Here is a 22,603-nt window from a genome sequence, read left to right as displayed (position 1 = left end):
AACTTGCCTTTTATTCTCTCTCCCTTTTAGTAGATGAGAAGCGTGAGTGAATGAGCCTAGGATTAAAATCCTTGGTTATCTAGGACCTCCTGGCTCGGCAGCCATGTAGCTGAGCTGGGACCCCAGGTCTCTTGGTTTCTTGGCTATTGAGCAGGGCTGAACATTAACCAGGGGACAGTGCAGTTCAACGCCCTTGATGGGAACAAGGAGCAGGGCTGAAGCATACAGCAGTGAAGGCTGTACACTGCACAGTTTGCACAACCATATGCAGTGGCCCTGAGTAAGGACTTCACTCTAATAATAAGCATAGTTCTGTCATTTATTAATCACTTTTCCATGTACCCAGCATCATTGCTAGGTCCTTTTTATTTTGTATGGTTAATCCTCACAGAAGCTTTGTTAAGATAGACATTTTACTGAAACTGAGGTAAATTAAATGCTTTCCTCAAGGTCATGCAGCTTTTGGCTCTGGAGGCAGATTTTTAAATTTTACTGAAATTCAGACCCAAGTCTTTCTAACACTGTGTTCTTTGCGCTCTGCTCTGTTGCCTTCCCTGTGCCCTGGAGCAGGGGTTTTCTCACCACAGCTGCAGGACATTGGCCCAACTTGAGGCTTTGGAGACGTTGCTTTCACCACCTGCATCTCATAAGATCTAGATTAGAGATGAAGGTGGGGAAGAACAGGAGAGGCAAGGACAGGAGGTAGGAATGTGTGTGCTGACGGGTGGGACACATACTGTGCAGATTGGAAACCAACCTAACTGGAACAAATAACTCTATCCCCAAACCTCTCCCTCCAAACCACAGCACTCCCATCTTTTTCACCCTGGACCTTTGTTTCCATAGTATGATCCCTGAATCACTGGTATTAGAATCCCTTGGGGAAATTGTTTAAAATGTAGATTCCTGGGCTCCACCACAGAGGTACTAAATCTCAATTTCTATTGATAGAAGTGGAGCCGAGGAATTTGCATTTTAAACAACATCTTCAGGTAATTCCAATTAAGAGCCACTTCGATTAGGAACAACTGCCTCAGACCAATGGTTTCCAACTTTTTGGATCCCGCACCCTTCTCAGAAAGAATTTTTTTGAGCATTCATCTTTAATATGTGTTGGTAGTTTATTAATAAATTACTTATATCTACTAATGTTCTAATATTTATGTTTTTAAATGCCAAAAACAGTGAGTTTTGCATTAGTATTCTTCGATGAGAATGGTCTCTGGTTTTCCTTTATGTATGTTCTAGTTGCTGGGTTTTGGTATTGATGTTATGCAGGATTCTTTTCTTCTCCCCCTATTCTCTAGATTCCAGAATCTAGAAAGCGTAAATAGCATTGAGGTTGTCTGTTCCTTGAAGGTTGGTAGAATTAACACAAGACCATGGGAGTGTGCTGTTTCTTTGGTCAAATTTATCAAATTTTTTCCTATGATAACTGGTGGTTTAGATATTCTCATTCTTCTGCAATTAGTTTTGGTAATTATTTTTTCCTAGAAAACTAAGTTTTCAAATCTGTTTTCATAGAGTAGAGCAAAGTGTTCTCTTACTCTTTTCATTTACTTTGCAACTGTGGTTATTTCTCCATTTCTAATTTTGTGCATTTAGGGTTTTTAATTAGATTAGCAAGTGGTTTATCTGTTTTATGGTTTTATATTTTCTTTTGAAGAAAGCTTTTGGCTTTAATTATTAGTTCTATCATTTGTTTTCTAGTGTATTAACTTCTGCCATTAGTTTTATTTCTGCTTTGCTTAGGTCTATTTTTGTGGCTCTTAACTTCTTTTGTTGAAAGCATAATTCATTTATTTTAATTTGTTTTTATGTATTAATATAAGTATTTAAGACTATCAATTTTCCTTTAACCATTGCTTTAATCAACCACATCCTCTTGCTTCTGATATTTTCATTGTTGTTATTTTCTAGGTAGTCTACAATTTTAGATTAGATCTCCTCTTTGACTTAGAGTGGGGGATATTTTCTCCCTTTTATTTTCTGTGTGCTAGAAGTATTTGTTTTTCATTTTGCTATTAATTTCTAGTGTTATTGTATTGTGACTAGATACAGTATTGTCATCAGCTGAAAAGGTCTTATATTTTGTTTCTGCTATTTCTACCTTTGCATTTTCTATATATTTGCTTTATGAATTTTGATGCTATGTTATTTGGTACATAAAGATTCAGGGTAATTAGATCTTAATTGTGTTTTCTAATCATTAATATTATAGTGCCCTTCTTTGTCTTGTTTATTGCTTTTTGCCTTTAATTCAACTTTTTTAATGATATGAGTATCATGGTCCTTGGGGGTTTTTTGGGAATTAGCTCAGTTATTAAATATTTATTGAATGCGTACTATGTGCCAGCCAGTAGGTACCAGATGAATGCGACACGCAAGATCTCTGCCCTTGTGGGGATGTATGCTCTGAGAAAGGCAAAATAGAAAAATGATAATTAAGGATAAGTTGTCTCTACTTTAGATAAGGTGGTCAGGAAAGGCCTCTCTGCCTGATAGCATTTATCATCCTATCACTTCCCACTCACCACCTTGTTTGTTTCCTGAGGGGGGAAATGCCAGGTGGAACAGTTTGTACACAAGGGATTATTATAATCTTAAGGAGCTATAGGTGGGCTAAGGTCCAAATGAGAAGAGAATGGGGATGTGTGGCTATGAATTTCTGATCCACATGAGGGATGAGCTAGCCAGGATGGGGACTGCAGATGAGGGGAATGAAGGAGATTTTGCTCTCCATTCTATCTGACCTGGGCCACCATTATGTGTATTATTATTTTTTGAGGAAATATTCTCAGTCTTCAACGTGACTACTGAATGGATATTCTGTCTGATGATTTAATTGAACTGCTGGAATTTCCTGTCACTAGGCAGTACTTAGCATGATGCTGATTGCTCACAGACTACAGCAGGAAACCAGATCTTCTGGCTTGGAGGGCTTAACTCTTTAAACTCAGAGATTAAAGAGATATCCTTTGCTTTGGTCCCTCTTTATTATACAGAAGTTTAACTTTTTATACATATTTAAATAAACCTGGACTTGTTTTCCTTGCATATACTTTTCTATTACTTATGAGATGAGTCTTATTTCACCTCACAAGCCATAGTTTTTAAGTTTTCTGATAGTTTTTTCTTATAAGTATATAATATATATATACATATATACACATATAACACATATTAAAATTTTATACACACACACACACACACACACACACACACACCCTTAACTCTTGAATCTGAAATTTATTTTGGTATATAATATATGGTGCAGCTCCAAATAACACTGCTCTGCAATTGTCTCAAAAATATCTATTAAGTAATCTTCATCTTCTTGTTATGGAAGGTGAATTATATATGACATTTTTATAAGTAGTTTGATATGTTTCTGGACTTTCAATTATGTTCTATGAGTCAGTAAAACAGTTTTAATTATAATTGCTTTATATTATGCTTTATGCCTTCCTTACCCCCCATTTATTCTGTAGCAAAATACGTTTTTTACTATACAGTAGTCCCCATGTATCTGTGGGAGATATATTCCAAGACCCCCAGTGGATGCCTGAAACCACAGATAGTACTGAACCCTATATATACTGTTTTTTTTTAAATACATACATACCGATGATAAAGTTTAATTTGTGAATTAGGTAGAGTAAGAGATTAACAGTAATAACTAATAATATAATAGAACATTATAACAATATACTATAATAAAAGTTACATGAATTCTGTCTCTCTCCTTGATCAACTTCCTCAACTCTGCCAGAAACGTGGCAGTGGCTTCTTCATTGACAGATGCAGCCTTTCCAGTAACTTTCCTGTTGTTCAGTCCGAACCTATTCCTAAATCTTTGTAACCATCCCTTACTTGGAGTAAATGGCCGCTGAAGTCACTTGTTTCAGGGGATCCCTTGCTGAAGTCTTCGTATAGGCTCCATGTTTTCTGGCGCAACACGTTGCTGTCAGTCGGAACATGCTTTCTGTTCATGTCTTCCATCCACAAATTTAATGCCTTTCCATCTTACCTAAGCCCATATCATGCACTCTGGCTGTAACTTTTGCAGTTTGAGGTATGACAGCAGGCACGAATTTCTTTTTCCTTCTTCATGATTTGATGGATAGAAGATTCGTTCTTACCATAGATCTTAGCAACCTCAGCATATGATTTTTTCCCTTTCCTTATTAAGTCAAGAACGTTCACCTTTTCACTTAAAGGAAGCACTTTACGGCTTCTCTTTGGCAGATCTAAATTGCCAGCATCTCTACTCTTAGGCCTTGGGGCCATTATTAAGTAAACTAAGGGTTACTTGAACACAAGCACTGTGACACTGTGACAGTCCATCTGATAACCTAGACAGCTACTAAGTGACTAATGGGTGGGATCCGCTGGACAAAGGGATGATTTAAGTCCTGGGCAGGATGGAGCAGGATGGCGGGAGATTTCATCACACTACTCAGAATAGTGTGCACTTTAAAACTTACGAATTGTTTATTTCGGGAATTTTTCATTTACTATTTTTTGGACTGTGGTTGACTACGGGTAGCTGAAACCTTGGAAAGTGAAACAGCGGACAAATGGGGACTACCATATCCTGCTTTATTTTGCAAGTTAACACAAAAATTCTATAAAAAGTTAAAAAGTCCTGGTGAGAATTCTGATTGGAATTGCATTAGAAGGGTATATTTTAAATCCAAAACAGCAGATATTTGTGAATGGCCTGCTCGATGTTTTTTGGTACAAGTATAAGAACATGGACAGAAAGTATACATGCCAAATTCATGATATAGCTTGCATGTAGAGAGGCAGCAGGGGAATAGAAGTGGGGAGTGAAACAAAGGATATTATTATTTTAGAAATTCATGAAGCATAGATGGTAAAGTATTAAAATGTGCTAATTGTGGGCAGTAGGTGGGAACATGAATATTTATTATAACAATCTCTGTATGTTTTTAAACATTTGAAATGTTTCATAATTAAAAACAAAACAAAAACAACAGATGTAGCAAGATAACCACACTTGCAAGCCCCAGAACACAGCACATTCAATCTGAGTGGGGTGGTGTGTATATCCAGACTTTGGAGCTAGACTCTCCATGTTCAAATCCTAGCTCTGCCACTTACCAGCTTTATGACCCTGAGCAATGACTTAACCTGCCCATGCCTCAGTTTCCCCAGCTATAAAATCAGGACAATAATAATAGCTACTTCCTAGGGTTATTGTGAGCATTAAATAAGTTAAGACATGGAAAGCACTTAAAACAGTGTCTGGCACTTAGTATGCACTCAGTAAGTGTTAGCTATCAATATTATATATCATACGTTATTATTACTACACTTACTACCGATATTATATTGTTTTGTGGCCATTTTAAATTTTATGTAAATGATGTTATCCAAAATTATGGGACCATCTGCAACGTGCTTGCTTTATACAACCTTTATCTGCTGTTTTGCAGGGAAATGGCTCATTGCAAGGCTAGCTTTTCATGGGCAACCCCCTTCCATCCTTGCTTTGAGAACCCAGCACTGGACTTGTCAAGCTACCGAGCAATCTCTTCTCTTGACCTCCTTGGAGACTTCAAGCACTCCTCAAAAAAACCAGAGGAAACCTCCGTTTATGAAGAGGAGAGCTCCCTAGCCTCCATGCCCCGCCCACTGCGCAGCCGGGCCTTCTCAGAGAGCCACATCAGCTTGGATCCTCAGAGCTCCCGGGCCTGGGGGCAGCATAGGAAGGAGCTCTTTACCAAAGTTGATGAGATCCAGCCAGATCCTCTGGGTGCCAGGAAGAAGGCCTTTCCTCCTCCTCGCCCTCCTCCTCCCAACTGGGAGAAGTACAGGCTCTTTCGTGCAGCCCAGCAGCAGCAGCAACAGCAGCAGAAGCAGCAAAAGCAGCAGCAAGAGGAGGAGGAAGAGGAGGAGGAAGAGGAAGAAGAGGAAGAGGGGGTGGAGGAGGAGGAGGAGGGGGAGGAGGAAGAGTTGCCACCCCAGTATTTCAGTTCAGAAACCACTGGTTCCAGTGCCCTCAATCCTGAGGAGGTCCTGGAGCAGCCCCAACCGCTGGGCTTTGGCCACCTGGAGGCTTCAAGGCAGAGCTCACAAAGCCTTCCAGCAGAGCAAGAGTCTTTTGCTCTCCATTCCAGCGATTTCCTGCCTCCAGTAAGGGGCCATTTGGGATCTCAAGCTGAGAAGGCTCTGCCCCCTTGCTATTATGGCATTGGTGGGCTTTGGAGAACATCAGAGCAGGAGACCACTGATTCCCCCAAGTAAGTGCTTATGAAAGATGTTAGGTCCCTGAAGAGGTAGCAGCATGAGTTTGAATTCCACCTTCACCATTTGCCAGCTGCGTGACCTTGGGCTGGTCAATTAAACTATTTCCAGCCTGAGTTTTCTCACTTGGAAAATGGGCATGATGATACATGGTTGTTGTGAATATGAGGATAACCCACGTAAAAGACATAGCCCCATATTTAGCACATAGTAGGTACTCAGTAAATGTCATTGATGTTCTTATCCCTAAATATCACTATCAAGGTACTATATTTATTTTTTTCTAGTTTGTCTTTAAGGTATGCATCAGTTTCTGGCCCCTGAGCAATAAGGCATTAAACCCTTATTGCCTTGTGGCCTTTTCCAGAAGCCTGGCTCAGGTCCTTTTCTGCCTTTTCTGCTGCTTGCTCTCTAGAACAAGAGGCCAGCTCACAACCTGACCTGCCTCTGCTCTAGGATCTGTCTGAGCTTCTAAACTCTTCCCCCACCCCCGGCATCAAAGGTGTTCCTGGGGTTGGATGCTTTATGCCCTGACCATTCCTTACAACAGCCAAAGGCATTCTTTTCATCTTCCACTTTCTCCATCACCCCCACCCTTGTTTCCTCTGCCTCTTTGCATTTGCTTCAGTGGGCAAATGGTAGTACCAAAAGTGGTAGTTGACAGGGTCAGCTGTCTGGGCAGAGAGGCCGAAGAAGGAGTGTACTCTGGCCACAGAACTGTTCCCTTCACTGTGCCAATGCTCATTGGTGTGCCCCACAATGTGTGGTTGTCCTCTTTGCTCCAAAACAAAAGAGCTTTGGCTTTCGGCTCTGCCAATCCTCCTGTAGAGAGCTCCACCCACTCTCTGCTGGGGATGGGGATGAGGGGCAGGTGTCTATCCTTTCAGTGCTTTCTTTAAATACCTTTACAGAAGGAACTTGTCTGAGACTTGTTGCTATTAGAAGTACCTTGTTATTGTGTCTTTTACTGACGGACAAATCCATTACTTGGCTATCTGGAGCTAGTTGACAAGTTTTCCAGCCTAAGGTGCCACAGGCACAGCACTTATAGGGCCTGGCTGCCAGACACTATGAGAATTTCTTGTCAGATCCCTAGTGGCTGCTTCTCAAGCTGCCCATCTAGCTGGGGAGTATTCTTATTGTAATTAGAAAACATTTGTGGAAAGTGACTGTGGATTGTTACCTATCACAGCAGAGAGAAGGGAAGGCAACCTAGCACATAGTAGGCACTTACTATTTCTGAAGAAAGAATGAATAAATGAATGAATGATCACGTATTAAGCATTTGATATGTGTCAGACACTGCTAGTCATTTTATATCTATTATTTCATTGAATTCTCCCAACGGCCCTATGGGCCATTATTATCCCCATTTGACAGATGCGGAAACTAAAGCTGAGTAAAATAAGGGACTACCTAACTCAGAATTACACAGAAAAGACTCAAAGCCAGATCTTACTCCAAAATCCATGCTTCTTTTGCCATCCTAGGCAGCCTCTCTCAGGGAGATCTGGTTCCTGCAGTAGCCAGGTCTTTACTTAGACCTCCTGCCCCCTAGAAGGCAATGTGTACCAGAGGTAGTAGTTACAGGCCCCAGGCTTACCCCTTTCAGCCTCCTAGTCCTTCCTTCTTAATGTACCTCCATTCATCTTGGCACCTTGTCCAGAGAGAAGGAAATTGCTATTACTAGAGATCTTGTAACTTGTTCCACAGATTTTTTTTTTTTTCTTAATGACTATGGGATGCAAGGGGAAACATTTGTTTGCACACAAGCCTGGCTTGTGGCTGCAAAAAATCAATTATAGATGCTTCTTTGAGTGATGGAGATTTAAGGGAAAACATCATTCCCGACATAGCTAATATTTTTTGCCTCTTTACTATGTGCCAAGTATTGTTCTAAGCACATTTGTGTATTGACTGATTTACTCTTTACAACAAGCCTATGAAATAGATACCATTAGTTTCCTACAGTTTTTAGATGAGAAAAGTGAGGCACAGGGATATAAATTAAGTTGCAGAAGATCACAGGTAGCCAGAACCCAGATAGTCTGGCTCACTGTGCCAACTACATCACCCCAGGATCTCTGGGCTCCTCAAGAAGATCCTATTCCAGACCCTCAGAGAGCACAGGGTTCTACCCAGCAGGAAGTGCCTTTAAGGTTTTGTAAGGGAAAGTAGTGTTAAGGGCAAGTAGATGTGTAATATTTTGAATCTAAAATGCAAAAAAAAAAAAAAAAAGACATCCTAATTTCAGCCACGTTAAACTAGAGTCTCTCTGTAACCCACATACTCTTTAGTTACAAAATGTCAGGATACATGTAGAAGCAGGTGAGTGAAATTATTGAGCATTGGTTAAATCTGATAACTCTGATTCAGTTACAGGTATAGTTTGCTTTATGGACTCTATGCATTTTCTCTCAGTGCTCTGGAGAAGGAATCTTATTTTTGCAACAAAGTTCATTATCAAGGTCAAATTATGTTCTCATGGATCTCCTATAACCTCCGCCCTATTAATGGAGAGTATGAGGAAAGGAGCCCTAGAACACAGTGCCTGATATGATACACTATAATATAGTACAGGGCCATGTCTGCTAGGGAACTGAGTCTCTAATTAGCACATCCTTTTTCAAAATTTTTCTCCAGTTTTATTGAGATATAATTGACAGATAGCCACATCCTTTTTTAAAAAAAAAAATTCTGTGCTTTCTTTCAGTACTTTCTTTCAACTCGCACACATGCCCCTAAATATTTTTCTTATAGGTAGGAATTCCCTAAATTCATACATTTATATTTCCTCCAGAATGTTCTCTCTTCTCTGCTAACATAGATACAGTCCAGCCAGAAAATTCCTTACACGCAGGGTTTTATGTGATGTCAAGTTGACCCTTTGGCAGTATAGTATAGTGGCGAAAACCACAGATTCTGGAGTTAGGTCACCTAGGTCTAAATCACAGGTCTGCCATTTACTGTCGTGATCCCGGGAAAGTCACTTTACCTCTCAGTGCCTCATGTTCCTTATCCATAAAATGGTTGTCATGAGCATTACATTTTATGTCTATATTTACACACACACACACACACACACACACACACACACACACACACATCTTAGGACAGCTCCTGGGCATAGTAAGCACTATGTGAATGTTAGCTAGTAGTGCTCTTTTATCAGTGCTATCAGCTTAAAAACCTCCATGTAAAATGAATACCTAGGATGAGCGATATTGGCATGCCCAAATTTCTTTTGTGTGATGAATTAGGAGACAGCATAGCATGAATCAGTAAATAGCTGTGGAGCCTTTTACCCATTATTTTTGACCTTTATCTTAGAGCTGCAAATAGCTGCAAAAATGACTAATGAGTTTCTCCTATTTTTCCTTTCAAACAGCTAGAGGTTAGTGAAGGGGCAGTGACACAGACAGGTGGAGGGTAGGGATGGCTGGGAGGCAACAAGAACATAGTGGGGGTGGGTCTCCCCCTTACATAAACCATAGGCGGAATTATTTGCCCCTCCATCACTGAACCCTAACATTGAAGCATTTCATTTCTTTCCTCACATTAGACCAGAAGCTTTGATGGCAGAAGAGTCCAAACCTAAGCCAGCATGGAGCCAGAGCTACTTCTTTCCTGAGGAGCAGTTCCCTTTCATGGGCTGGGGCTCCGAGAAGCAGCACCTCAACCCCGCAGGCTTCAGTGAACCCAAGACAACAGGGTCTGCTGTTACACTGGTCAAGCCCCTGGGCACCACTGGTTCCATTTCCCCCCATTTCATTCTGCAACCATGGAGGAGGCTGGGACCATTGGGGATATGCCAGAAGTTGAGAGATGTTATCCCTTCTCAGGCCAAAGGCCTGCCCCACCTCAGGCAATCTCAGAAGAGTTCATGAGAGATGTGGTGGGCCGTGACAGGTCTCTCTGGCAGGGGTGCTAAACTCAGCCTCCAACACGGTGGCCACTGCTGAGGTCATGGGTGACCTCTTTGCTGTGGGAGAGATGCAGTGGAGGGGTTATTTCAAGCAGGAGTGGCACCACCAGGAAAGGCGAAATGATGAGCGTGTCCAGGAAAGCCATGGGGTGCCTTTGTAAGCAAGCAGACTAGATAGAGCCAGGTCGGGCTGGCATCCAGGATGGGTAGGATGGAGCCCAACAGTCTTAGAGGACAAATAGCTAAGGTCTCAGACATGTCCCTACCACCTAACCCCTCCCGCGGGATCCATATACTGGAACCCTGAACCAAGGGGAATCATTGATGATCAGAAGCCTGGAACTTTAGGGGCCTGCTAGTTTTTTTGGATTTTATTGGGGTGTTAATGACCAAACCCATTGATCTCTAAAGAAGTCCCCCCAACTGTGGAAGTCAGGGATGTAGAAATAGCCTTCTAAGTTCTTAAAGTTGGCCTTGACTTGGTTTCTAGAGAGCCTTCACATGGCCTGTTTATGTTTGAACAGTGCCTCCCCGTCCATTATTTCCTTATTTTATAACTCCTTGGTGAAGCAGGGTCCCATTTTATAAATGGGGAAATTAAGAAGCAGAAAGGTCAGCAGGCTGTCAACAGAGGTGCTCAAATGGTCATTTTTTGTTTCCACAGACAAGAGTTTCAGCACTTCTCACCTCCTCAGGGTGCCCCAGGGATCCCTACCTCTTATTCAGCTTATTACAATATTTCTGTGGCCAAAGCAGAGCTGCTGAACAAGTTGAAAGACCAACCCGAGATGGCAGAGATGGGCCTGGGAGAGGAGGAAATTGACCACGAACTGGCTCAAAAAAAGGTGAAGTTTTTGGCATGCCTTAGAGATTTACTGCATTTAGCTTGAGTGTGTCTGGAGGTTGACCTGCCCTCTACACTCTCCAGAATGTCTTGGTACATTCCTGTATTTTCAATATGGAAATCAAATAGCCTGTCTGGGTTTCTCACAAATGCAACTCCAGTCTCTCTTTGATCCAGTCAATAATAGAAATAATAGTATAGTAATCATCATCATCATCACAGTGTCTCTCAAATCCTAAAACCAACTCTATAAGATAGACATTACTGTCTTCTTTTTACCAGTTGAGAGGACCAGATTGCCCAGGGTTACAGACTAAGTGTTGATCCAGGACTCAAAGTCAAGACTGTCTGACTCTCTACTCTGAAATAAGCCAGCCTTGTAAGTAACTCGCTACCCAAGGCACATCAGAGTTTTTGCCAGTGAGCTCTAACCAATGGCAGCCATTGATTTTATTCTGTGTAACTTTCAAAGAGAGAGCAGACTGGCCAAGAAAGAAAAGGAAAAATTATAGGCCAGTCAACTTTAATATTTATTTGCAAGGATAGTCAATCATCTCTTAAAAATACTAAAATAGATAAATGGAGATGATGTTGTTCTGAAGCCTCCCCTTTCTTCCTCTAAGTACCACTAGCCTGGGTTTCTAATCAAATTCCTGGAATCACTTTGCCCTCCCTGCACTTACCCCTTTTATTTCATAAGCAAATAGGGTTTCCATGGCAACCTCAAAGGCCCAATTTACCACTTTGTAGACATCTGAACTCAATGCAAATTGCTCTTCTGCCCATATTTCTTATTCAGGACATGACCTGTACAAAAGCTCAAGGCCATTTGCAAGAGACCCCCACCACTTTCCAATCTGAAGCAAAATGTCAGGGAAAGAATAGGAAGCATGGTGGCATCAAAGTTTTATTGATCCAGGTGCCTGCTTCCTTGGATTCCATGTTTCCTAAGTATGACAGGGCTGCTCCTGGCTCACTCAGGATTTTTTTTATTAGGAGCAAACCTAATAAATGTCTGATGAGGAGAAGAGAGACATGATCAGAAATGGCAAAGCACAGAACAGCAGATAGTGACTTGAAGTGATTGTGGGTGGGCTAAGACAGTTTTTGTCTCTGAGGAAAATAGGTGAGGAAGGTCACCAATTTGTAATATCCCAGAAAAGCCACTCAGCTCTAGCTGGGTCTGTGATGACTCTACAGCTCTATCCACTACCCTTTCCCCAGAGTTGAAGTTCAGGTTATAAAGCCCAAGTGCTGAGAAACAAAGGGCTCTGTCCACTTTCTTCCTTCCAGATCTATGGGACCTAAGAGCTGGGGGTAGGTAGGTGATTTTCCAAGTTGATCATTTGGCCCCCAGCCCTCCCTTGTCCCTGGCACTGAGTTTTGTTTGGGAAAGCAGAGGGTGCGGATATAACTTGGAGCTTCTTGGCATCTAATTGTGTTGCCTCGTTCATATCATTGATCCTTAATTTCCAGTGGGTTTTGGAAATTTCCCTAAATGTAAACCTATTACACTTTACACTAAGATCATGGTGAGCTCCTGACTTTTGACCAGTTCTGAATTATGACACCTGGCCCAGACCCAGAGCAGGCTCTCTTGTCCTTTGTCACCTCGGACAGCTCTAAATAAAGGACGAGAAAAAAACATACTCTACATAACTACAAGCTTATGCTCCCAGAGTGCCTGAGCAGGAATAGTAATAAAACACTGAAGCATACTTCCTATATAGAAGACACTATTCTAAGCATGTAGTATGTGTATTAACTCATTTCATTCTCATAACAACACTATGAGATAAGTAATATTGTTACCCCATCTTTTAGATGGTGAAATTGAGGCACAGAGAGGTTGAGTAACTTGCTCAGGTTTACACCATTACTTTGTGGCAGAGCCGGGGTTCAAACCCAGGTAGTCTGGCACTAGAGTCCATGCCATTGACCATAATGCAATACTGACTGCAAAGGCAGGGAGCAACCTGGGACAGGTCTATTCTTGTCAGGACCTTGCAGCTAGACAGGTATCCATTAGCTCAGAGTGCCAGGTGGTGGTGGTGGTGGTGGTGGTGGTAGTAGTAGTAATAGTAGTAGTAGTAGTAGTAGTAGTAGTAGTAGTAGTAGTAGTAGTAGTAGTAGTAGTAGTAGTAGTAACAGCATCAATATACATATATTGAGCACTTAATGTGCCAGGCACAATACTAAGTACTTCTATGATCTCATCTAACCCTCACAACAATGGAGGGTTGGTGGGGGGGCACTTCTCCAATTTACAGATGAGGAAACAGAAGTCTCAGTGGGATTGGGTATCTTGCCCAAGGTCACACAGTTTGGAGGAGGTGGAATTGGAATCCAGGCATCCCTGACTCTAAAACTGCACTCTACCACACTACCTTCCTGTGAGTGCAGTCCCACAACTGGCTACACCTATAGGGGAGACAAATCATAAGACACAAGCAGTCCTTCCCTTGAGAAACTCACAATCAGTGGTAGGAGAGGGATCAGATGCACACACAGGAAACAGAAAGTGAACAACCTCAAATTACACTCAAGGGTTCTCATTCTAAAAGACTGGAGAGTTTAGAAAGGAAAAAGATCATTGAGAGAGGAGTTATGGGGGCAGGGGCTTCCAGCAGGGAGGGTAGGGGCAAAGCTGGGCTCTGAAGAAAGAATGGGAATAGCCAAAGTGAAGGAAGAGATAAAGAGCTGGCAGAACTGCATAAGCAAATCAGGAATATAAGAATGAGGGTTGTGAACACAGCAGGAGGGGCTAATCCTCAGAGGTTCTGAGGAGTGGGATTAGAATGGTAGGGTGAGGCCAGACTGAATCATAATCATAGCAGCTGCTTTTATTGAGCACTTAGTCTGTGCTAAACCCTTGGCATGCATTATCTCATTGAACCCTTATTACAATTCAGTGAAGTAGGTACTGCAGTTACCCCATTCTGCAGATAAAGAAAGTAAAACTCCATAAAGAAATTCACCTAAGGTCACACAGCTAGGAAGTGGCAGAGCTAGCAGTCAAACCTAGTCATTGTGACTCCAGGACTCACACTTTTATCCAAAAGGCCTCAAAAGCCAAGCTGAGTGGGGGAAGATCTAGCACAGTGTCATCAACATCAGAGGTACTGAAATGGATTGAAGGAGAATGAATGAAGTAATAGGCAAACACTCGATGGCAGTGCTTTTCTTACCTATGCTCTCACAAGCATTCCTGTTTATTAAATAGCCTCAGCAAGTATTTAGTAAGTTACATTTGGCAAACGAGAACTAGCCAATGGGTACCACTCATCTAATGCCAAGAAGTTTGGTGGTGACAGAGATTCCTAGCAGATCTGAAGAGATGGGAAAGAAGGTGCCTGTCCAGAAAACTGGAACTGCTCACGACTTGCTCAGGTTTCCTTTGTTTCCAGTGACTAGCGTAGAGCCCGCCTTCGGTTATTTAGATCTCAAAACAGAGGTTCCAGGCACAGATCCGTTTCTGTCAGTCCCCATTCTCACCCTTTGCTTCTCCTGTTTATTTCTCCTAGATTCAGCTCATCGAAAGCATTGGCAGAAAACTTTCTGTCCTGCAGGAGGCCCAGCGAGGATTGCTGGAGGACATCACTGCCAATTCTGCCCTTGGGGAGGAGGTGGAGACCAACCTAAAAGCCGTCTGCAAATCCAATGAGTTTGAAAAATACCGTTTGTTTATTGGGGACCTGGACAAAGTAGTCAACCTGTTGCTGTCACTCTCTGGTCGACTGGCCCGTGTGGAAAATGCTCTCAACAGCATCGATTCAGAGGCCAACCAGGAGAAGGTAGGGTTGAGGTCTCCGGCGTGTGGATGGAGGGAAGTGCCATCTGCTTCTTCTCAGGGATCCCTCTTTCAAGTTTGGCTAGTCTGGAGGCAGCAGAGCATAGTGTGAATAGTGTGGGCACTGGCTTTTAAGTGGAAATTCTGGCTTTACCACTAAGTAACTGTGTGATTGTGGGCAATTCACTTAACCTCGCTCTGTCTCCATCCCTTCAAAAATAGGGTAAACACACTCCCTACCTCATGGGGTTGTGAAACTTAAATTGGATAATCCATGTTAATGACTTAAAACAGAGCCTGGAACAAGATAAACACTAAATCATTGCTAGCTGCCAGTAGTAGTAGTAGTAATAGTAGCAAGTAGTTGAGATTGGGAGTCTGTCAATTTCATAGGTTGGGACACTCTGAGTAATTCCTGAACCCAAATGGCATTACCTTTTTCTATCCAAGTGGTTCTTGGATACAAATTTGAACCCACAGTGAAAGGCACATATGCTTGTGCATACACACATGGATACACACACACACACACACACACACACACACACTCACACAGAGACACACACTGTTTTGGAAGCATCGTCACAGCGATGGTTTTTTTTTACCAGATGGAAGGTGTACGAGCTGGCTTTGTCAGAGCCTTCCCCCACCCCAATCCCAGTGGTGGTCCACAGATTAACAACAGTTTAGCGATAGAAAGAGGTGATTGCTCATCCCCCATCCAGAACTGCTGTCATGTTTATCCTCCCCTTGCTACAGGAAAGAAAGGCTTTTGCATGAAGGTGGACTTCAGGGCAAGAAACGTAGGACTGATCACTGAGCAGAGGGGCTAGTGGCTTTGTGGGAGCATCACTGGTGGAGCACTGGGTCGGGCAGATGACTGGTCATTGGGATATAGCCCTTATTGGTCTTCTGCTTCCCCAGTTGGTGCTGATAGAGAAGAAGCAGCAGCTGACAGGGCAGTTGGCAGATGCCAAGGAGCTGAAGGAGCACATGGAGCGCCGGGAGAAGCTGGTGTTTGGTATGGTCTCCCGCTATCTGCCTCAGGACCAGCTCCAAGATTACCAGCACTTTGTGAAGATGAAATCTGCTCTCATCATTGAACAGCGAGAGCTGGAAGAGAAGATCAAGCTCGGGGAAGAGCAACTCAAATGTCTCAGGGAGAGCCTACTCCTGGGGCCCAGTAATTTCTAATTCCACCAGCAGACTGCCTACACCATCCCTGCCCCGCCATAATGGGAAGCGCTTCCAATCCTTGTTAGCACTTTGTTAGCAAGTAGATAACAGTTAGTTAGTTAGCAGTTTGTTCCATATTCTCTACCCTGGACGTCTCTCACTGCCCCTTAACCTAGCAGTGTTCCCAACCAGCTAAGAGGACCTGGGGAGGCCCCAAGCTTCTACCCAAGGGAGTAGAAGCAAGAAGCAGGAGCTGCAGCAAAGTGTGATCATACAACCACACTTTCCTTCCCACAGTTTGCACGGCCAAGCATTCACCACACACAGGACCAACAAAGTTGCCTTCATTATTCTTTGTACTGGGACAGCAGGAACATCATGTACTCAGCCATCCACCCACACCATCATCAGCCTTTGAAGTCTCTCTCAGAGAGAAGTTGCCTGTGCAGCTCCACTCTTCCCCAGGGCTCGTGGCCCAGCCATTTCCCACAAAGATCTGGCTGTCTTGAGGGCATTCACCTACCACCAGCTTCAGCGCCTCACCCCAGCTTTGCAGTAGGAAGCACAGAAGGAGAAATGACATTTAACAGAATGTGAGCAAAGGTTGGGAATCGCCTGATACCCTGCTAGAAGGAGCTATGCTTAAACAAACTGGCTCTACCCCTGCCTTCCCCATTATCTAGTTGAGGGGGAGGAGGCCTATCTTCAGCCCCAGCTAGTGTGGCCCTCCTCCTGTCCTAAGACTTTGGCCTACCACTTCCTGTTTCATCTTGCCTTCTCACTGCTGGGAGTTACAGGTGCCTACCCTAAGGGCTTCCCACTATGGGCCGTGAATAGCTCTACTAAAGCTGACTTCTGGATACATGTTTTATTATTGGGGGGAGGGGGTTGTTGTTATATTTTAAATGGCCTTTTGATTTTATTTATTTTTATGTCTTGATGGTTTTTTTTTCTTTTTTAACTAATAAGGTAAGAAGAGGGGAGTTGGAGAGGGAAAAGTTAGCCCAGAAGGAAAGCATTGTCTGCAGATCAGCCTGAATTCACCATGGCTAGGTAAGCAAGTGCCAAGGCCTTGAATTCTTCCCACCATAGCTAACAAGTGTCTAAGGAAGGAGTTCTCACTTCAAACTCAGAGTTTCCCCACTGTGGCCTGGCCATATACTTCCCTTGAAGTCTGGATGACCATGAGCTTAGAGTTCCCCAACAGGCTTCAACTGCTTCTTATTTTTTCTTGAAACCAAGGAAATCTGAAAGGGACAAAGGTTCACCCATTTCTCTACCATTTCCAAGCTAAGGAAGGCGTAGAGGTGAGCTCAGGAAGAGCTCCTCTATCTAATTGTTTTCTTATCCTGTGGCCTGGCTCGAGGAACCGAAATTCATGGTAGCTGGAAGCTCCAGCCAGGGCCAGCCCCCCAGAGCAAGTTATAATCCAGCCGGGATCTTAGGCACACAAATAATGAATGCTGCTGCTGTGGCCACCGGTAGCCAGTTTCTATCCTGGAAAAGCCCTCAGGTGGGTGATGGCAGGAAGGGAGTTGTGGCCAAATGCTGCCCTGTTACCCAGCTCAGTCTTCTGTTCCTTGCTAACTGGGGCCCATGCTTGGTATTGCACAGCCCTGTGCAGCCAACCCGGCATTGGCATCGCTTCTAGTTACTGCTCAGTTCCTCAGGGTCTTTGGAGGTTAACTGTAGCAGCAGGGGTGCCTCATTCAACCAAAGAATTTGCCAAGGAACTTTGCTGCTGCTACAAATACTGGTTGCTAGCTTCCGTTTCCTCTTCATTGTATTTGGAAACAATGGAAGAATCTTGGCCAGCAGGGTGTCCTGTGGGGAGGGGTGCCCTGAGTATGCTCTTAGTACACTGCTGCTGTCAGAACCACTGTTAAAATGTCAACCTGCCATTCTCCCATCAAGTGGAGGATTCTGCTCTATTCAGGAAGGCTGATGGCTTATAAAGGGCTAGGTTTACCTAAGCCAAGGTTGCATGAGATGGGGGAATGCTTTGAATAGAGGCTGTGGTTGCCATCTTTTTTTTTTTTCTTTTTTTTTTGTAAACAGGCTCTTAAACAGTGAGCAGGCGGAGATGTCCTGTATTGGGGAGGATGAGGCCAATGTAGCCCATCATTCTAATGTATTTTTTTTTTTTTTTTTGCCAGAACAGCTTTTTGGGAATATAGCCCAGGGAAAAAAGTAGCCACTTACCTGGACACCATGACCATGCTCTGGGCTTTTCTAGTCAGCATTAGAATGATTGTATCTTAAGTTTATCAGACTAAAAGTACTATTGACTTTGTTATTTGTGTTCCTTATCCCACCTCCAATTATTTTAAAGTTGGGATCAGAGTACAAGAATGCTCATTTTCACACGGAGGGACAGTTTCCAAAGCACTTAATACTATATTGAGCAGTGAAGCTCGGCAAAGGTGAATGACCAGACAGGCACAGATGCCCCACAATGCTGACGTGGCAGGCCCATCATGAGTGATAGCACTGCAAAGCCACCGGTGTTACTTGAGATGCAGTATCTCTTGCCTGTTCTCATTTCCTGTGCTCAGCCCTCCACCAAGGCCTGCCAGGGAGTAGCAGTTTGGAAGGCAGGGCAAGGGATTTCCCCGTACAGGCCACAGTGGGTAATGTGTAAGCACAGTGGTTGAAATTTAGAGAGGAATCAGTGTAAGGGGCTTTGGGTAATTGAGTCTCCTTGAGTCCCACCAGCTGCAGGCTCAGCCAGGGTAGAGCAGTAAATGCTCAAGGGGAAGCCAAGAGAAAGGACAGAGACACTGAAAAAAAAAAAAAAAGCCCTAGAAAGTGAGAGACTGGAAGCTGAGGAACGGAGAGGGTGAAAAGATGAAAAGCCTCTTTCAAGGCCAGGTTCAGGTTCTGTTTTCCATTTCACCTCATGTGCCAAAAAGCTGCCGAGGGGCACCGGAGCCACAGCCTTAACCCCAGCCTCCCTAAAGGTGCTCCTCTGCCAGTAGCAGGCCCCAAATGGAGGAAGCTGGGCACATTTCTGGCCACTTCCTCCTGTCTGGAGCTTGATGTCTCCCTCTGTCTTTGCCAAAGGAGTTGTCTATGCCAATAATATTTCTGTAACAGCATATTGTATTCTTTGAAGATTAGTAGGTCTTTAGAGGGGGGTGGGGCAGGGGGCAATTTCTATAGAGAAAGAACCAGTGTTTGTTTGTTGTACAAATGTTGGGGGGGGGTCATCTATCCCATGTGAAGCTATTATTTTTCTGAATCTTATTGTTTCTGCATTTGTGTCCTCCACCGCTCCCTTCTTGGCTGACATTGATATGCCTGCCAGATTGTCATCAAGGGTCATACTTCAATAAAAGGTGCTAAGGACAAAAAAAATTATCTCACGTGTTTTGACTAAGGTCATGGAAATTCCCTAATAAATATTCTGCTGAAAAGCATTGGAAAGGAATTTGGTCACCTAGCCATAGTCCTTCATAAGTAACCGTATGATCAGAGCCTTACCCACATCCCTAAACCCTTATGCTGGCCACTCAGGGAAGAGTCAACAATAGGCATGATCTCAAGTGTAGACCTCAGCAGTATACAGAGTCCAGTTCTGGAGTCTATCCTGATCAGAGGTGAGGCACTTTCTAGACCTCCTCCAATCTTGAGTTCTCTCTACTAGTATCATCTGACTTCTACCTAATAGTTCAGTCTCACACATTTGCTCTTAGTCACTGATCAGCTTTCCAAGATAACCTTAAGAGTTAGACCCAAATATACTCCAGGCAGCTCCTCTGACCCTGAAAATCCTATTTGCTCCCCCATCCATACATTACTGATATCCCAACTGATCTCCTCCTATTCCAGATATCCAGTTCAGTAGAGTGGAAAGAGCCCAGCTTGCCAGCTTGGGTATTGGAGTGAACTGTGTTCAAATCCTGATTCTGCAACTTACTTCTTATTCTATGAATATGGCTTATTTGCTCAACTTCTGAGTTCATTTTCTTATCTGTAAAATGGAAACAATAATATGTATCTTACAAGACTGTTGTGGCTTAAAAATAATAAATGATAAATGCTGGAGAGGGTGTGGAGGAAAGGGAACACTCTTGCACTGTTGGTGGGAATGTAAATTGATACAGCCACTATGGAGAACAGTATGGAGGTTCCTGAAAAAACTAACAATAGAACTACCATACGACCCAGCAATCCCACTACTGGGCATATACCCTGAGAAAACCATAATTCAAAAAGAGTCATGTACCACAATGTTCATTGCAGCTCTGTTTACAATAGCCAGGACATGGAAGCAACCTAAGTGTCCATTGACAGATGAATGGATCAAGATGTGACACATATATATAATGGAATATTACTCAGCCATAAGAAGAAATGAAATTGAGTTATTTGTAGTGAGGTGGATGGACCTAGAGTCTGTCATACAGAGTGAAGTAAGTCAGAAAGAGAAACAAATACCGTATCCTAACACATATATATGGAATCTAAAAAACAAACAAACAAAAAGATGGTCATGAAGAACCTAGGGGCAAGACGGGAATAAAGACACAGACCTACTAGAGCATGGACTTGAGGATATGGGGAGGGGGAGGGGTGAGATGTGACAGGGTAAGAGAGTGTCATGGACATATATACACTACCAAATGTAAAATAGATAGCTAGTGGGAAGCAGCCGCATAGCACAGGGAGATCAGCTCGGTGCTTTGTGACCACCTAGACGGGTGGGATGGGGAGGGTGGGAGGGAGGGAGATGCAAGAGGGAAGAGAAATGGGAACATATTGTATATGTATAACTGATTCACTTTGTTATAAAGCAGAAGCTAACACACCATTGTAAGGCAATTATACTTCAATAAAGATGTTAAAAAATAAAAAATAAAAATAATAATAATAATAAATGATTGATAGCCACCAGCTATATACTAAGAGGTTGTTTGTTAGAAAGGCAGAATCCCAGGCTCCACTCGAAACCCAATGATAATAGTCTGCATTTTAACTAGACTCCCAGGAGATTCATGTGCATATTAAAAGTTGAGAAGCACCAGCTTATCACAAACAGGCTCAGTACATAGTAACCATCATTCGAGTCCTGATTTACTCAATTCATTCTTTTCCAACCCAGACACATTCTTGCTCTTCTCATATTGCTCACAACTACCTGCCTAAATGAGTTTAGCAAGGTCTCAGGACACAAGGCTGATATATAAAATCACTTCTGTTTCTATACACTAGCAATGAACAATCTGAAAACAATTTCATTTATAGTAGCATCAAAAAGAATAAAATACTTCTTAGGAATACATTTAACAAAAGTATAAGAATTTTATACTGAAACTGAAAACATTTTTGAAAGAAATTTTTTAAAATTAAATAAAGGTACTCTATGTTCATCGATTGGAAGAGTTAATATTGTTTAGATCACAATACTCCCCAATTGACCCACAGATTCAGTGCAATCCTTATGAGAATCCCAGCTGGTTTATTCGCATAAATGGAAAAGTCAAACCTAAAATTCATATGGAATTACAAGGGGCCCAGAATAGTCAAAACAATCTTTAAAAATAACATAATTGGAGGACTCACACTTCTTAATTTCAAAATCAAATCTCACTACAGAGCTACAGTAATCAAGACAGTATATGTACAAGGTTAGACATATAAATAAATGGAATAACATTGAGAGTACAGAAATAAACCCTCATATTTATGGTCACTTAATTTTCAGTAATGGTGCCAAGACAATAAAATGGAGAAAGAATAGTCTGTCAACAGATGATGCAGGGACAACTGGGTATCCACATGGAAAAGAATGAAGTTGGATCTCTTCCTTACACCACACAACAAAATTAACTTGAAATGGATTATAAAGCTAAATGTAAGCATTAAAATTACAAAAGTCTTAGAAGAAAACATAGGAATAAATCTTCCTGACATTGGGTTAGGCAATGATTACTTCAGTAGAACTCCAAAAGCACAAGTGACAAAAATATCAATAAATTGGAATACATCAAAACTTTAAACTTTCGTGCTGCAAACAATACCATCAAGAAAGTGAAAAGACAATCCACATAACTGGAAAAGTACCTAATATTGGGCTTTTATTCAGAACACATAAAGAACTCTTACAATGCAAAAATAACCAATTAAAAATGGGCAAAGACTTTTTCTTTTTATCAGAATAGACGTTTCTCTGAAGAATATATGCAAATGGCCAATAAGCACAGGGAAATATACTCAACACTAAGGAAATACAAATCAGAACCACAATGAGATACCAGTTCATACTGACTATGATGGCTATAATAGAAAAGGCAAACAATAACAAGTGTTGGTGAGGATATGGAGAAATTGAAACACATACATTGCTGGTGGGTAAAATGTAAAATGATGTGGCCATATTGGAAAACAATTTGGCAGTTTCTTTAAATGCTAAACAGAGAGTTTCCATATGACTTAGCAATACCACTCCTAGGCATATAGCCAAGAGAATTGAAAACAGGCATTCAAACAAAAACATGTACACAGATGTTCAAAGCTGCATTATTCATAACAGCCATAAAGTAGAAACAACCTAAATGTCCATCAGCTGAGGAAGGGATAAACAAACTTTGTT

The 22,603-nt window shown here is 42.3% G+C and overlaps 1 protein-coding gene across 5 annotated transcripts in view; it reads left to right on the top strand.

The window, feature by feature from the left end:
• Positions 1–19,940, top strand: part of SHROOM4 (shroom family member 4) — a 202,630-nt gene extending 182,690 nt beyond the window's left edge. For 2 of the 5 annotated variants that reach the window (XM_068533553.1, XM_068533555.1), the window contains 5 exons: positions 5,463–6,269; positions 9,836–9,985; positions 10,863–11,043; positions 14,567–14,836; positions 15,757–19,940. In XM_068533553.1, the coding sequence (XP_068389654.1) occupies positions 5,463–6,269; positions 9,836–9,985; positions 10,863–11,043; positions 14,567–14,836; positions 15,757–16,026 (1,678 nt within the window). In that variant the 3' untranslated portion in view covers positions 16,027–19,940. The remainder of the gene's footprint in view (positions 1–5,462; positions 6,270–9,835; positions 9,986–10,862; positions 11,044–14,566; positions 14,837–15,756) is intronic. The other 3 variants (XR_011072284.1, XM_068533554.1, XM_068533556.1) reach the window with 3 other exon arrangements.
• Positions 19,941–22,603: the final 2,663 nt, after the last annotated feature.

Source organism: Eschrichtius robustus, chromosome X (genome assembly GCF_028021215.1).
Source record: "Eschrichtius robustus isolate mEscRob2 chromosome X, mEscRob2.pri, whole genome shotgun sequence".
In the NCBI taxonomy this organism is placed as follows: domain Eukaryota; kingdom Metazoa; phylum Chordata; class Mammalia; order Artiodactyla; family Eschrichtiidae; genus Eschrichtius; species Eschrichtius robustus.
Note: the sequence above shows the minus strand (reverse complement) of the source record. Positions and strands in the feature narration are given on the sequence as shown.